Here is a 17741-nt window from a genome sequence, read left to right on the forward strand (position 1 = left end):
TCAAAAAGAGTGAAGAAGAAATATTATGTACTGGGCAGTGGGTTCGAGCAATTGTACTATACTATTTATAGCTTTACTTTGAACATGCTGTTTGTGTTACTATGGCTATGTCTATGCTACAAATTACTTCGGTATAACTTACATCACTCATGGGTGTTAATAATCAACACCTCTGAGCGACGTCAGTTATACCGACCTAAGCACCGGCGTAGACGGAGCTTCTCCCACCAACATAGCTGCCACCTCTCATGGAGGCAGGAGTTATTAAGCCACTGAGAGAGAGCTCTCTCCTGTCAGCTTAGAGCATCTTTACCAGAAGTGCTACACCAGCGCAGCTGTAAATGATGTAGTGTAGACATAGCCTTTTGCTTAGGCTTCATTCTGTGGAGGGACTAAAATGACTGCATTAGACCTGATCATATGTAAAAAAGAAAACAAATTAGTTTTAAAAAAAATAAGCCCTCTTAAGATATGAAACAAAAACCATGTTAGGTACAAGAGCCATTTTTCAATGGTCAGGTTCAACAGAACAATAGCAGCACCTCAGTTCCAGACATCCTCCATTCAGAACTCCAAGCTGACTGCTCTCTTAGATTTTATAGCACTCAGCACCATACTATCTCAGCACTCTGTTAAAAACAGATCTGTCTGCCAATGCCTGCTCATTTTCATTTTATTCCCTCTGACATTAGCTAAATGCTTGTAACTCTTTTATGAAACTGTGTAAAGCATCATGAGCTACAGTCTACAGTAGAGTCTTGCAGCAGGGCCGGGATCCTGCGGGTCCCGCAGGGCCCACTGCCATAATAGCGGAAGCAAGACAGGAGTGGGGTTAAAAATAGTCCTGCTCGTCTGTAGGACAGATGCTATACAAAACAAGGACTGATAGTCAACTTTTAAAGGGAGGCTGGATCAAGTCCTAGAGTTGTAATTTGTGCATGGATTTATGGGACCCAGGAGAATGGGATCCAAATCAGTCCTAAATGTGCCTTGATTCACGTAGGCCCAGATCCTCAAATGTATTTAGGTTTCTATTGATTTCAATGGGAATTTAGCAGCTAAATAAATAATACCTTTATTTGAGGAGCTGAGCCTTAGCTCCTTAAACTGGTTACTCTCTTCTTCTATGGCTATTCCTATCACATTGTTATACGGCCTTGCTGCTCTTTATCTGACTTGCCAATTTTTTTACATATGATAGGTTTTTGATCAGATCAGATATGGCAGCTGTGACCAGACCAGACAGCTATGGCAGTTTCCTACCATATCATTGGGAGACCTTATTGAATTATGTTTAAGTATCTTTGGAGTCCATTGAATTAAATGAATGGTTTATGTATTATTGTATGTAACCTCTCAAGTGGGGGAGGTGTCTAAATGTGAGACCCGGGAGGTTCAAGGACTGTACTGGACAATATGCCAGGCAAGAATGGACTTTTGGAACAAAAAGCACAAAGCGGTTTTCCTGGGGAATATCTAGGGGAAGGTGAATGCAAATTCCCCACCTCTAGTTACACAAAAAAACAGCTTTTTGAAGCTACACACTGAGGTGTGGGCCATTGTCTGCTAATTATCTGTTAGATAAGGCCAAGATCAAAGGCCCAAGCTGTATAAAGGAAAGACTGAGATATTCCTGGGGGTTCTGGTTCTGAATCTGACACAGTTATGACCCTGTAACCATGGAGAAAACACAGTTGTGGATTTTGAAGGACCGATACCTACCAGAGCCCGAGGTTGGAGTTGGGTGATCTCTGGTAAGCTTTTCAGCATGCTTATAGGTTCTTTTATTGTTTTTACTATGTTTCTCTGTAATGCTTTCACCTTAAGAATAAATGTGCTTGCTTTGAAAGAGCTGTGTGGTCATGCAGGCAATCATGCTGTTAATATCCTTTGGAGAGAAAGCACAGTCCAGATGCTGGCTTGTTGAGGATGTCTGGCTTGCAAAGGATATCACAGTGTAGGCAGGGACCTGTGCAATCTGGAAAGAGCCCAGTCAGGAGGGAGAGAGACACATGTCTGCTCAAGAGAAGCAATACCTGAGGAGCTGGGAGCCTAGAGTGGCCCAGGGATGGGGAATACATATACAGTTGCCCTGATCTGTGACAACCATTATGTTATAGTCACAAGAGAAGATCCTTGACTTTGGCAAAAAAATATGATTATGGTGATTGAATATTTTCTTTGATCTCTGACTTGTGTTAAGCCTGAGTGCATATTCACAGCTGAAAGTATTATTATTCACAACAAAATAACTGTAGCTATCATGGGTGGTAGGTGGGGGACTAACTCTGTCAGTGATCACGTCTAACTTCCCCAACTTTCTGGAGGATAGATAAGTGAAAAACAAAAGACTAAGGGATAGATCCTCAACTGGTGCCAATTGTCATACTGTATCTCCTTTGACTTGAAATGGAGCTCTCATATAATCTACACCAGCTGGGTACCTTCCCCTTAATACCTGAGGGCCTGATCCTACAAAATCGTGCATACTCATGTGAACAGCCACAGGGACTACTGGCATAAGTAAATGTATTCACATATAGAAGTGTTTGCAGAATTGATCCCTAACTATGGAATGCCACCTGTCATGGTGATATCACAGTGCAATAATCAAAGTTACAGCTGTCCTAGTATATGAAATCTCAATTAAAATCTTTGACTAAATGAGCACAAAACAGAGTAGTCAGTAATCTCCCTATCAGAAAGTGGCTCTAGTGGTCAGGAATGGAAAATCTATCTGAGATCCCATTTTTTCTCATTACCTAAAGCAAATGTTTACCAGTGTTTAACTTGTTGCTTACTCTTATTTTTTTCAGGATAAAGAGCAAAGAAACTATCCTGTTATCAGTTCCCAGCTTTCCTGCAATGTTCAGTTTGAGTTCTGTGTTCTATTTCTACCCTTACAGACTATGAGGCTTCCAAAATGTTGCAATAGTTTTCTCTTTACTATCTATTTTTCAAGGAACAAAAATTACATATTAATCTCATTTTTGGCTTCTCTCTGAAGGGAACTCTGACAACCCGCAGAGAAAATAATGAACAGAACCTTGAATATGTGTACATGCCTGAGCTACCACATAGCCTTATTACTGTCACCCTTGCCCTTCCTCACATCACCCTATATCTGTTTTTGTCCCCACTTGTGTCCCGTCAAATCTAGACAGTGCACTTTTCAGGGTAAGGACCATATTTTTTATTTGTTTTTGTGAAGCATTTGTTAAAATTAGTTACCACACAACATGACACTGGATTTTTTGATTCCATACAGTTTTACATCAACCACAAGTCTTTGTTATGTGCTAGATTTTTATCATGAGCTATTTCCAGCATCTACACATTGTGCTGGCAACTTCTATTCACAGAAATATCACAGAAGCTTTAAAAAAGCACTTTTTTTTTTTGCAAAGCACAATATAGAAAAGATACATAAATAGAAAAAATATTGCAATATATAGGCACATTCTGAGCTTTCTTATTACTAATTCATTTTTTTCAGAGTAGTTTTCCCTTTTAAAATAACTCTGAAAAATACAGATTCATTTTTCCAGGTTCAACCACCATAATCACAATTTTTCAAGATAAGTGGGTTGAACTTTGTAACAAAACCTAAAACTGAGCCAAAATACCAGCTACATTTTCCAGCTCTTCATATAATATCGTCCCATTCCTACACACACTGTGCCTAACTTTAAACATGAGTAGTCCTATTGACACAAAGGGATTACTCATCTGTTTAAAGTTAAATTTGCAGGATTGGGACCTATATCAGAGGAACAAAAATGAGTTGTAAAAAGATTGCAGTGCAGTCCTGAATACCTAGGACTGGACTGTAAGTCCTGTAGACTATACGAACATTTTTGTGGCCATGTAAGGTGTTATAGGATGACTGCATTGCCAAGGAAGTTGATTGGCAAACCAGGAAAGATTCTGTCATGTGGCAAACAGCATGGATTTTTCCCTAAAGTAATAAGTAATACACTAATTATTTCCAGAAAGTGGTATCTTATGCTGGTTAGGATTTGTGTTTTCATTAACTTTTTTTGCTGTATTTCATCATCCTCTGTATATCTGATAGGTATTAATTATTATTATTATTATGTTTATTATATCCATTGTGTTAGCACCTAGCAGCCCAAAACAATGATCAGGGCCCCACTGTACTAGGTACGATAAAAACAAATAACACAAAGATAATCCCTATTTCAGAGGGATGGCAAATCTAAGATTTAGACAGTGCACAAAAAGGCACTGCTCAATCCTGCAAGGTGCTGAGCACTCTGGTTCAGTTCAGAAAAACACTTAAACTCGTGCTTACCTTTAAATAGATGAGTAATCCCTGACCATCTAAAATTGAGCTGAAGATGTTACCTTTCATCTACAGTAGAAAAGAATTGAGTAATAGTAATAAAATAATAGCTATTAACTTTTCCTGGCCAAGACACATGTTTATATATATATATATAGAGAGAGAGAGTGATCCACTTAATAAAGAGGCTGGAGAGCCATTTTCCCTAGAGTTTATGATGAAATGCCAAATGGGGAGGCCAAGGAAATGATCTAATTTTCTAAATTTTCTAAATAGACTGTTTATACATCACAACAATGTCAATAAGTGGGAGGAAGGAGGAGACATATGTCATAATAAAAACAATGAGGCATGCAAACTATGAGCTACTCCAATTGTATGTCCTATATGATCTTTATTATACATTAGTAAAGTGGAATCAAAGACAGATTACTAGTACAGAAGGAGGGAGAGAGTTTCTTCAATTCACACAAAAGTACAGAGCGATTTAACAGGATGAAATCAGTAAATTTCCTCTTTAAAAACTCAGCATTCATTAGCATCTGTTGAACAAAGGTAAAAATGTCAGTTGAAAGGGAGTGTCAGTAATAACATACCTGCTCTCCCACTGCTGTGCTTTCAAAGAGTTGTAAAGAATGAAAACTGCAATTTTGCCTGAGGAAAGTGGGATTCTGAAAGTTAAAAAGAATTGTTTGGAACGTGAGATGAGTAAAATGCTTTCCTTAGAAACTCCTGCCTCCTGATCATATGCTGATGTGAGTATAATGCTTAACTCGATGGTTGCGAGAAAACAGTCAGTGAAGACCTCCATGAGAACTTTTGAGGTTCATTCTTCAGAAGAAGAGACTTGGAGACATGTAAGAATAGGAGAACAAATAAGCATACAAAAATTTGGGCAGGTCTTGCTCTCAAGAATGTCTGCAGGGAGCTACTTACATTTCCCTCTAGGCAAAGGAGTCCTGGTTTATCAAAAGCTGCATCCTTTACCTTCCAAGATTTTTAAATGCAATATTTTTGCTAAATTTGCTGGGCTTGAACCTGTCTCTTTTGCCCACTCTGTTACCTTAAAACAATCCAAACAAAAATGAAGCAGTACTAACAAGGTGTGAGCTAAGCTTCACAATTCAGTTAAACTTTCCATTCCTCTCTTGCACTGGCATCATGTCTATTCAGATTGTAAGCTCTTAAAAGAAGAGATCTTGTCTTCTTATCATTTAGAAAGGTGACTAATGCACTGCTGGCGTTATACAAAAGATAACTAATAATTATGTAATATTCTCTTGTGTCTTTTTGGTCCAGAGCAGTTAGCCAGTGTTGGGGGCCTTGAAAGGTTGTTAGGAGGAGAAATGGATGATAGAGTCAGGTATGGTTTTGGTGCAATCCTGCTTATTTACAACGAATGTACACAAAGTCCTGTTTCCTTGAACACCATAAGGACAAACAATACCAGGCAGTTTCCTTGCTCATAACTTCCAAACCTGTCTGTCCAGCCAGTTCTGTGTTCCAATGAACTATGTCTCTCTGTTACATCTCAGGACCACTGTCACAACTACATCTCTTGTTATCTGCAGCTAACTTTCTCTTGGTTTTCTCATGGCTTTTGGCCTCTCACACACACAAGCTGCAACCAATCAATCCCCAAGATCCTGCATTTGTAATAAGTCTCCAGGGAAACCCAGGGCTTAGCTTCTGCTTAGGACAGGGGTGTCAAACTCATTTGCTATGGCAGGCCAGATTTGAATTAAATGTACTTCAAGTGGGCCATAAATCAAAATACTAGGCACTTTTGGAGCGCTGTGTCTTGTGCTCCATGCGCTGCTGCCAGAGTACACAGATCTCATGGCAGCACGCAACACCGCAAGATCTCATGGCATCGTACTCTCTGGCGGCAGCGCTACAGAGCTCCTTCCGGTCTGGAAACTAAGGTCTGGAGTCCTGAAGAAGCGCTCTGTGTAGCTCAAAAGCTTGTCTCTTTCACTAACAGAAGTTGGTTCAATAAAAGATATTACCTCATCCACCTCACCTCTCTTATATCCTGGAACCAACACAGCGACAATAACACTGCAATTTAACTAGATCTGTAATTTATCTATAGATCAAAGACATGCTTGATGGCAGCCATTAGCACGTTCCAGCATAACAACATTATATTTGCATTTGCCCTTCTCCCACTTACTATTGCACTACACAGTGAAACCCGTACAAGCAATGACCTTTATAAGGCAAACACCTGATTAACAGACTGTCCCAAAATCTGAGTTCAGCTCTGCTACACCTTTATTAGGTGGCCACATTGGTGGAGCAGCCAATTTTTGTGGTACCTTGCATGAATGTAACAATTCCTGCTCTTCCCTTTCTTTCTTCTCACCCCTCCATTTCATGCCCAAATATTGATACCAGGGAGGGAGAGGAGGTGTTTACGATGGCTCAAGCATGTAGAACTAAAGATCAGCGAGATGAAACTGAGCACAAGAAAATGTGAGTTTGAGAATGAAGAAAAATAGATCTTACAGTGAATTTTACGACCCTCTTAAAGAGAGTGGTGGAAGATCTGTAACAAAAGTAATTTAAAACTAGACTGAGCAAAGCCCTTGAAAATATACCACAATAGATCCTTTCCCTGGGAATCAGTGGATTAACAAACTAAGGCCTGGTCTAACCCTAAAAATTAGATTGACTATCTTCATCACTGAGGGCTGTGAAAAAATGTCATGCCCCCAGTGCAGTGATTAGGTCAAAATCCTTGGTGTAGACACAGCTAGGTCGATGGCAGAATTTTCCCCTCAACCTAGCTACCTTCTTCCCTCAACCTTAGAGAGGTGGATTTACTACATCGGCAGAAAAAGCCTTCCGCAATATACGTCTACGCCACACCGGCATAGCTGCAGAGCCACTGTAGCTCAGCCACTGTAGCACTTGTTGTGTAGACATAACCCATGTGAGCAAACACAATAATACAGTGATACAACATCACAGCACGGTCTCTGTTCATTCAGGAGCCATTTCTGATAATACTGCTTGGTCTGTGATTATTAGTAAACGCTTGGTAATATGAGACCTCACTGCCACTTGGCTCTTAAATCTCTGCAGCGGGAGTGAGCCTACACTGCGAAGGGAATGGATTAGTTGTGCTAACACCTGCAGCATTACTATGGAGCACAGAAGTATCGCATCAATGGAAACCTAGAGCTGCTCTTCACAGCAGCAGTGTCTTACAGAATAAGCTACCTGCTAGCATGAGATGCAACTCGGATTGAATTGATCACTGGTGAGTTGTAAAGAGGGGACAGTTAATGGGTTTGTAAACATGCTTTTTGTGAGATTGCCAGACGTGAAGAGTCAATGGGAATACTAGCTAGCAATAACAACCAGCTGGTTCAGATTGTACAGTGATTTGGATGGATTAATCTGAAGCACACAGCAGCCAACCAGAGTCTGTGCATCCGTGTGTACACCAAGGAAATGTGTTTTCAAATGGGGTGCTTTTGACAGCTGGGCATGGTAAGAAACAAGCGGTAATATACATAAATTATTTCAGAGGAGCCAGCGATGCCAACATGAAAATGTGATGCTGCAAACACAGCCAGTCGCTGCCTCAGTTACTTTTGTAACCTAAAACCAAGACACAGTTTAGCAGAGGGCACCTACACTCACGCACTCACCCCTCCCTGGTATTCTGACGCATCCCATTCCTCTCCCACAACCGCTCACCACACACTCAACCCTCCTTTCTCTTCCTCTTCCCCGATCCAACCAACCAAAGGGGGGTTAGAAGGATGTGGCAGCTGGCCTCAGGTTTCTTACAGCCTGGGGAACAACACTAGGCTTTTCCCTGGTCCCCTTTAGGGAATGAGAGAGGCTCCAGCCAGGAAAACCAGCTTGAGCTTTCTCTCCCCTTTCCCACAGGAGAAAGTGGCCAAAGCCTCAGGCATCTCCTCTTCATCCCCAAGCCCAGCGAGGCCACTACTGAAGCAGGTGATTCTTCTTTCTCATTCCCTTTCAGAGGCCAGAAGACACAATGCTGCTAGGAGGGCATTTTTTCATCCCTCATGGCAAGGGCAGTAGTTTTCAAGTATCTGGGAGAACGGCATACACTGGGGTAAGGATTCTGGGAATTCAACATAGGACCATGTGCAGGGTGAGTGGGAGCACTATTTGGTTCTTCCCTCTGCTCAGGCTCACATACCACTGAGCTGGCCACAGCTCTGAGCTTGTGCTTCATACAAGGGACTAGCCCATAGGGTGAAGGCCTGGTTGCCCCATCAGTTGAAAAGATGACTTGTTTTCCCTTTCACTGGTGTTCCCACCCGGTGACCATTATCTGTATCAGAAAAACTTGAAGACGGGATCTTTGGTTCAGGCAGCCAAGGCACAGCTGTGTCAGCTCCACAGCTTTGCAGTCACTGAGGGAAGGAAAAGTCTGTCACAAGAGGAGATCCTAGTCCTGGGTCCCTCGGGAAGGGGCAAATCCTTCTTGCTTGTCTATAGCAAGGAAGACCCTGAACACAGAGGGACCTGAACAGTTCTGGGGAAAGGGGAGCAGGATGAGGACAGTTTGCCAACAGGATTACAGGCCTTGGGTCCCATAAAATACACCACCTGTGTTCCACTATGGAGGGAAACTTGAGGGGCAGGCTGCAGGAAGGGTGTGGTCAGAGGATCTGTGACCATACTTCTTTATTGACCCAACCTGCCCATGTCTCTGATGGGGGGAATATCAGGCACAGGAGCTATTATAACCTAAGGCAGGGCTCGACAAACCCCAGGTGCCAGGTCGCCATGGCACCTAGAAATTTAAGTCTGGCGCCTAGTATTTGTTTGGGGGGAGCGGCCGCCGCGCTTTGGCCAGGGCGCCACTGCGCCCATGTGGCAGGACTGGGACGGAGGAGCATGGCTGCTGCTGCGCTCCAGCCAGGGCACCCTGCCGCTGGGCCCACATTGTGGGAGAGGGGCGGGGGCGAAGGGGAGGGGCCGGGAGGGGAGAGTGGCTGCTGCGCTCCAGTCAGGGTGCCCCGCCGCTGAGCCCACGTTGTCTGGCTCCTTAATTTTTGGGCTGGCTCCTAGCTCCAAAACAAATTTGTTGAGCCCTGCCCTAAGGTTACAGTAGTTACCATGAAGTGGCCTGGTAGAGAAGATTCCTCAGGATTTACTTGGACTGTAGACTGGGTCTGGCCAATACACCATGGTTCTATTCTACAAAGTGATTCTGTAAGACTGGCAGCTTTTTACTCACCAGATGTGTATGTTCAGAATCACATCTGCTGACAGTAGTAACTTCACATAACTTTGTACCACTTTTTACTCTTGCTAGCTAGCGCTGCACAGCCAAAAGAGCTGACTGTCAGAAATGGCTGACAAGGGATGGATCACTTGATAAAGGCCCTGTTCTGTTTATTCCCTCTGAAACATCAGGCACTGGCCACTGTCAGAAGACAGCATACTAGACTAGATGGACCATTGGTCCAACCCATTATGGCCGTTTTTATGTTCTTACGACAGATAGTGTCAAATTCAATTCCTTCTTGTACATCAGCAGCAAGATGGAAGTTCTAATTACAAGCCCCATCACTTACAACTGTGCAAGCCCACTAGAGGCAATAAAGTTACACAGGTGGCACCAACGGCATAATCTGGAGACAACGAGGTTACACAGGCATAACAGGCATTTCTACGGAACATTGGAAGAATTTACCAAGGGTTGTGTTGGCATGCGTCATCAATGGCAATTTTTAAATCAAGATTGGATGTTTTTCTAAGAGATCTGCTCTAGGAGTTATTTTGGGGAAGATCTATGGCCTGTGTTACACTGGAGGTCAGACTGGATGATCATAATGGTCCCTTCTGGCCTTGAAAGTGAGGGCATAGCCTGGCCTGCAGAATATGTATTACCAGTATTAATGATGATGCACAAACTGTAAAGGACCCAGCTCAGGTCTCCAACCCCAGAATGACATTGCAGGGCTGGCTGTTAGAAAAACCATCCATTTACTTGTCAACGGAGCACATTTTATCTGGAGACACAATAAACAGGGAAATCCCCAGTTCCATTGGGACATGGAGCTCGGGACTATCTGTGCGTCATGAGACAAACAAGTGTCAACCTCCACGTAACCTGGGTCTATTTGGCAATCCTGATGTTCTACATTCTGAAAGAATTAGATTGCTACACAGATGCACACAGCAGAGCAGAAAAAGTTGGGGAACATTCCCTATGGGCCAGTAAAGCACATTCCCAACTCTTCCTGCTATTTGAAATGCAGCAGAACAACAACGGAGGGTGTGGCTTTCCCACATTGCAAAATCCCTGCCCACTCAGAGGTGTGTTGAGTTGAAGGCTCCACCCAGGGGTTTGGGAGTACTTCACTCTTGTGCTAGGAAAGAAGACTTCAGGAGTTTTTATTGTGAACAATTACTGCCCAGTGGTGATTTTCTACAAGGTAAAAGCATGTCCCTAGTTTACGTGTATGATTACAGGTATTTTGAATTGGAAGCCTTATCTAAACAGAGAGTGTACCTTCATGTTATCAGGGATTAGATTTATGTGTTCATATGTCAATCAAACACATTTTGTGGATGGAAATTCAAAAATGTATGTAATAAATGAAACAATACCGACGAGTACATAGGCACTGCAAAACCTGTTCAGACCCATGGTTCATCTAGTCCAGTATCCTCTGTCTGATGGAGACCAACACTGGATGCTTCAGAAGAAGATGCAAGAAACCCTGCAGCAGGCAATTATGGGATAAATTGCTCATAGGGGTATGGAATACTGAAATAAAATTGTAAACTATTATTTTAATTGCTCAGGTGTACCTGGCCCTGCTTGCGGGAAAAGGGAAGGGGGGCTCTGTGTACGGAAGCATGCAATCAGATTCAGAGTCAGATTGCAGAAAGCCAGCAAAGGCTAAGACGGGGTGTGTTGTGCCTCTGGTTTAGGGGGCAGCAGGGGATGTGCCTGGGATCAACTAGAGGTTTGTTTTGCCCTGAAACATTCAGGTTTAACGGAACAAGTTAATAAGAAGATAAGATTTTTGCATTTCTATATTCAAGGTTCTTTTTAAGTAGACTATTCACTAGAGTTTCCATCTTTGGTGAGGATCTCAGGAGGCAGGAAAGGTCTCATTCCACATAAAACTAAGAAAAAAAGAAAAGCAGCTTTTATCCTTGTGGTTAGAGAGTCCTTCCAGAGAATGATCAGCATTCTTAAGACCCCTCCTCCTTTCCTACCCTGAAGGACCCAAGCTGCAACCACAACTCCTTTAAGCAGGAGAGAGGGTGAGATGCCCTTCAGCTCTTTAACCGGTCATTGGTGGGTCATTATCAAGTGACATCAATGGTATCAATCGGCACTGTATCTAGAAGGGCTGAACAAGCGACCTCTGCAGCGTCAGAATGAAGCCTGAACTCTCCCTGGCACCGCAGAACACTAATAAGAACACTACGTTCATGGAGCCCTTTCTACTTAAAGATCTCAAAGCCCTCTATAAACATTAATGAAAGGACCCTCTCAGCCAGGGCAGTGTTCTTTCCTTGGGACACAATGAAGCCCAGAGAGGTTAGATAACTTGCCACAAGAGATCTGTGACAAGGCCAGGAAAAGCACCTAAGCCAACTGATCCATGGACCTGTGTTTTAACCCATCACCATCCTTCCTCTAGCCCAATCCCATGAAGTTTTTATCACTCCTTCCTCTTTCTCTGCAACGTACTGGGGAAGAGTATGTGATTGTCATTAATGCACAGGGCTCATATTCGGCCCTGAACTGCATGGATGCAACAAAACTGTCTAGTAGGGCTGCATGGATGCAACCAAGGGCAGTGGTTGACCCACTGTGTCTTCTTTATATCAGGCATCTTTGCCTATCATACTAAGATGCCTCTTATAGCACAGAGCCGAAGGGAAGCAGACTGCAGGGAGAGGGAAACCGAATATAAACATGTGTTAAACAACAGAATGTTGGCTCTGTTGGCCCATCCCAGTTCAACCCAACAATTTTCAGGTGCATTTGCATGGCTGAGAGTTTGACTGGCCCCTCCCACGGCTGCTGACAGTGTATTGCTGGCAGCAGAAGTTGTTTTGCTCTCCCTGTAGTCCAATAACTGCCCCTCTCCCCTTAGCTGTGTGCTGGCAGAGAGAGATTAGAAATGAGACAATGATCATGGCCCCCATTCCCGCTTCCCTCAGTGTAGAGATAGGAATGAAGAATGTCCTGCCAGTGGTATCTCTGGGCTGGCCTGCTGGAGAAAACAGAGAAAATAACCCCTCCTCCACTGGCCTCATAGGAATGGCAATGCTCTCCCTTGTTCCCTCCAACAGACAGCTAACTGTTGGTCATTACCCGTCATCACATTCTAGAGGAACCACCCCTGGCCCTGAACCCTACGACTCTTCTCTCAGCATGGTCAGAGCAGCTGCTTAGCTTGACTGCTTGGGAGGCCAATGAGTAGGCCTGATGCCAGCCAAGGATCTCCCATGTCCTGTTCTGTGGGGTAGATGGCCTGGTTCTCTCCCCCACTCAGCAGCAGGGGGACAGGGCAGGCCCTCCCAGTGCTGCTGCCTCTGCTCTGTAGGCTCATAACCTCACTATGGAGTTGCACTGTGCGTGTCCAGGAATCTTTCCAAAGATGAACGGGCCAAAGAATATTCTTGCAGAGTTGAAGTAGGTGTTTGTCAGGGGTAGGTCCAAACTAGAGTCGCTTATTCACTTGATCAGTATTAATATTGTTTTCTCCATCTGACAGCCCACGGCACTTCAGTCTTAGCCGGCGAGAGCAGGATTGGCAGGACCAGGAGGAGACTTTCAGCCTCACTTATGCTGAATAAAGGGTGATGATAGGAGGGCTGGCCATCATTACTCTTCCCATCCCATGAAGATCACTAGAAGATTGGGGTTGGCAGTGGGTATACTTGCTGGCTGCTGGAAGGATGAGGTTCATGAGAGCCATGGGCCAGATAGCCACCTGACGAGAAATGGGACCATGGGGACATGCCAGCCAGCCATCCTAAAAGAGCTTTGAAAAAAATATATAAGGTCTCCAAGCTGCCCCCACCAAGATGATAACTAAAGGTATGGGTGAGGTCCCATTGCCTGTTACTGAGAAATATTCAGTGGTCCAATGGCTGAAATTTGGCTGTGCATAGTGTTTGAGGGCCAGCACACAGGAGGATTGAAATATGCTGTATCATCTCCATACAGCAATTCAAATACAAATTTCAGCCATTCCCCACTATGGATCCATAACAAAAACAATATTCTGTAAGAGAAAACCCTAGGAAATATGTAGCGCACATTAACACAATACAATAAAAAAAAAAAAAAAAGAGATCTGCTAGCCTAAACTCAATCCTTCATGCCCAGCACATAAAATTCTCGATTGTCCTTTCAAAGTGTGTATAAGCCACTTCCCTTTACATGCATGGCAGCTGCACAAGCACGAAAAGAAGGAAACAGGAAATAGGCAACATCACTCAAAACAAATAGTTCAGTAAAGTCTGATTCTTACATGCAAAGTTCTAGAACACATTGCACTAGTGAGGTCATTATATATAAGTGACTCATATTTCCCTCTTCTATTGCTCAGCTAACCATATCTGAACATACAGGCTTAAGCCTAATTGATGATGAAAGATAATCTGAGTGATATTGAAATGCACATGCCATGTGGGTGTGGGCTTAAATCTCTGAAGTATGCCAGCTCTGTGCTCTGAGTAGTCCAACCTGTAGGTTCAGGATAGGAACTTGCTTTTTTGCTCTACAGTGAGTTAGCCAGCTGGTTTATAAGAGCAAACTCGAATCCTGCACTGTCTCAAAAAGCTACTCGTAAGACTGCCATTTAGTAAAATTGAATTGAAATGAGGAGTGAAATTGAAATGTCATCTGGCAACTTCATTATTGAGCATAAACCAGTGTATAAATAGAACTGTTGTGATCAGGGATTGCTATACTGAAATGAGTTACTTTAAACTTTAACCTACCTTAAAATGTCTTGTTATCTTCCTTTACTTGGCTTTTGTCACATCTGAAAGGACAAGTTAAAATACTGGTGTGCACTAAAGTCAATCTTTAAAGTCACCTAAGGCTTGCTCTCTTCTAAATGACATATGATCACAGGCAAGAAGAAGGTGTGGTAGCTACACGCTTGCCCCTTCAGAGATGTTTTAAATAAGGTGAGTCAAACATGTCTCTTCAGAATGTCATTATAAAACAAGGAAGCAGCTGATGAGTAAGGGCCTCAGACAGATGTAATTAACCTTACTATATATATATTTTTTTTGAGATGGGCTTTCATTCAGGTGGTAATAATGATGAAATTCCTGCCAGTGGTGCTAGACCAATTTGTATAGTGGGGGTGCTGAGGGACATTGAACCAAACTGTAAACCCTGTCGATGATAGAAACCACTTCAAGTCAGGGGGTGCAGCAGCACCCCTGGTTCCAGGGCCTATGATTCCTGCAGGTCTATGAAACACCAGGAACCAGTGAATGCAGAAGCTCCATTACAGCTGTTTGGACTTGCCCCCACCCTGCTTGGAGCTCCTGTGATCTCTAGGATACCAGCCTCAATATCCTCATCTCCTCCCTTTTGCATAAAACATGAGTAGTTTGTATGTGCTGCAGTGGGAAAGAGGACAGTCAGGGGGGAGTGTCTAATCCACCACCATCATGCCGCAAAGGATCACCGGCAGCATCCTTTTCCTCACAGCCTCCATTCTCTGATGCCTGATGTGTTTCTCTGGTTATTATTTCTGTAAGGCCATAGGTAGAAGGGAGACACCACAGCACAAGAATAAAGGGAACTCTGTACTTGGGGAGCATTATTGATAGCTATTGAGACCATGACTGCTACTTCACCCTGATTAGGGTTGGTAAATTACAACTAAGCTTTGTGGCAGCAGTTCTTTGAAGTTTGATAGTCTAGGAAGTATCTAAGGTTGAGGAATCCACGGAGTCCCACCATTGTGCTTTACTGTGTATCCAGCCACAGTCCCTTGATAATGCTTTGAGATAAGTACTTGGGGTGGCATCCATGAAGGGACTTAGTGTTGCAGTGGTGTGTTTCATAGTGCCTAACTACCACTATAGTAGCATTTAATTTCAGGAAGGGGAACTACACAAAAATGAGGAAGTTAGCTAAACAGAAATTAAAAGGTATGGTGCCAAAAGTGAAATCCCTGCAAGCTGCATGGAAACTTTTTAGAGACACAATAATAGAGGCTCAATTTAAATGTATACCCCCAAATTAAAAAACATAGTAAGAGGACCAAAAAAGCATCACTACAGCTAAACAACAAAGTAAAAGCAGCAGTTAGAGGCAAAAAGGCATCCTTTAAAATGTGGAAGTTAAATCCTATTGAGGAAAATAGAAAGGAGCATAAACTCTGGCAAATGAAGTGTAAAAATATAATTAAAAAGGCCAAAAACAAATTTGAAGAACAGCCACTCAAAGACTCAAAATGAAACAGCAAAAAAAATTTTTAAGTACATCAGAAGCAGGAAGCCTGCTAAACAGCCAGTGGGGTCACTGGACAATCAAGATGCCAAAACAGCACTCAAGGAAGATAAGGTATTGTGGAGAAATTAAATGAATCCTTTGCATTGGTCTTCATGGCTGAGATTGTGAGGGAGATTCCCAAACTTGAGCCATTCTTTTTAGGTGACAAATGTGAGGAACTGCCCCAGATTGAGGTGGCATTAGAGGACGTTTTGGAACAAATTGATAAATGAAACAGTAATAAGTCACCAGAACCAGATGGTATCCACCCAAGAGTTCTGAAGGAACTCAAATGTGAAATTGCAGAACTAGTAACTGTGGTATGTAACATATAATTTAAATCAGCTTCTGTATTGCATGACTGGAGGATAGCTAATGTGACACCAAAATTTTTATAAAAGGCTCCAGAGGCGATCAAGGCAATTACAGGCTGGTGAGCCTAACTTCAGTACTAGGCAAATTGGTTGAAACTATAGTAAAGAACAGAATTACCAGACACATAGATGAATATGATTTGTCGAGAAAAGAGTCAACATGGTTTTTGTAAAGGGAAATCATGCCTCACCAATCTATTCAAATTCTCTGAGGGGGTCAACAAGCATGTGGAAAAGGGTGATCCAGAGGATATCGTGTACTTAGATTTTCACAAAGCTTTTGACAAGGTCCCTCACCAAAGGCTCTTAAGCAAAATAAGTGGTCATGGGAGAAGAGGAAAGGCTCCTCTCCTGGATCAGTAACTGGTTAAAAGATAGGAAACAAAGGATAGCAATAAATCATAAAATATTAGAGTTGGAAGGGACCTCAGGAGGTCATCTAGTCCAACCCCCTGCTCAAAGCAGGACTAACCTCAGCTAAATCATCCCAGCCAGGGCTTTGTCAAGCCACAGCTTAAAAACCTCTAAATGGTCAGTTTTCAGAATGGAAAGAGGTAAATAGTGGAGAGAGGTAAATAATGGTCCCAGGGGTCTGTACTAGGACCATTGTTGTTCAACATTTTCATAAATGATCTGGAAAAAGGGGAAAATAGAGAGGTGGCAAAATTTGCAGATGATACAAAACTATTCAAGATAGTTAAGTCCAAAGCAGACTGCAGAGTTACGAAGGAATCTCACAAAACTGGGTGACTGGGCAACAAAATGGCAGATGAAATTCAAGGTTGATAAATGCAAAGTAATGCACAGTGGAAGAGATAATCCCAACTACACATATAAAATGATGGGGGTCTAAATTAGCTGTCACCACTCAAGAAAGAGATCTTGGAGTCATTGTGGATAGTTCTCTGAAAACAACCATTCAGTGTGCAATGGCAGTCAAAAAAGCTAACCGAATGTTGGGAATCATTAGGAAAGGGATCAATAGCAAGACAGAAAATATTGTATTGCCTTTTTATAAATCCATGGTACGCCCACATCTTGAATACTGTGTGTGGATCTGGTTGCCCCATCTCAAAAAAGATATATTGGAATGGTACAGAAAATGGTAACAAAAGTGATTAGGCGTATAGAAAAGCTTCTATTTGAGGAGAGATTAATAAGACTGGGACTTTTCAGCTTGGAAAAGAAATGACTAAGTGGGAATATGATAGAGGTCTATAAAATCATGAGTGGTGTGGAGAAAATAAATAAGGAAGTGTTATTTACTCCGTCTCATAATACAAGAATTAGGGGGTCACCAAATGAAATTAATAAGCAGCAGGTTTATAACAAACAAAAGGAAGTATTTCTTCACACAACACACAGTCAACCTGTGGAACTCCTTGCCAGAGGATGTTGTGAAGGCCAAGACTACAATGGGGCTTAAAAAATAACTAGATACGTTCATGGAGGACAGGTTCATCAATGGCTATTAGCCAGGATATGCAGGGATTGCTGTTAGCCAGAGGCTGGGGATGGCCGACAGGATGGATCACTTGATGATACCTGTTCTATTCATTCCCTCTGA

At 42.7% G+C, this 17741-nt stretch overlaps 1 protein-coding gene across 3 annotated transcripts in view; it reads right to left on the reverse strand.

The window, feature by feature from the left end:
• Positions 1-17741, reverse strand: part of LOC137162931 (gap junction beta-6 protein) — a 65906-nt gene that overhangs the window by 25843 nt on the left and 22322 nt on the right. The window contains exon 2 of one of the 3 annotated variants that reach the window (XM_067562841.1): positions 4903-4977. The exons of 1 other annotated variant lie outside the window; for it this stretch is intronic. In XM_067562841.1, coding sequence (XP_067418942.1) covers positions 4903-4977 — 75 coding nt within the window. Of the gene's footprint in view, positions 1-4902; positions 4978-14159; positions 14329-17741 lie in introns of those variants that run through there. One more of the 3 variants, XR_010922577.1, reaches the window with a different exon arrangement.

This window comes from Emydura macquarii, unplaced genomic scaffold, assembly GCF_026122565.2.
Source record: "Emydura macquarii macquarii isolate MOO-44397 ecotype Brisbane River unplaced genomic scaffold, CSIRO-AGI_Emac_v2 contig_2473, whole genome shotgun sequence".
Taxonomy (NCBI): Eukaryota; Metazoa; Chordata; order Testudines; family Chelidae; genus Emydura; species Emydura macquarii.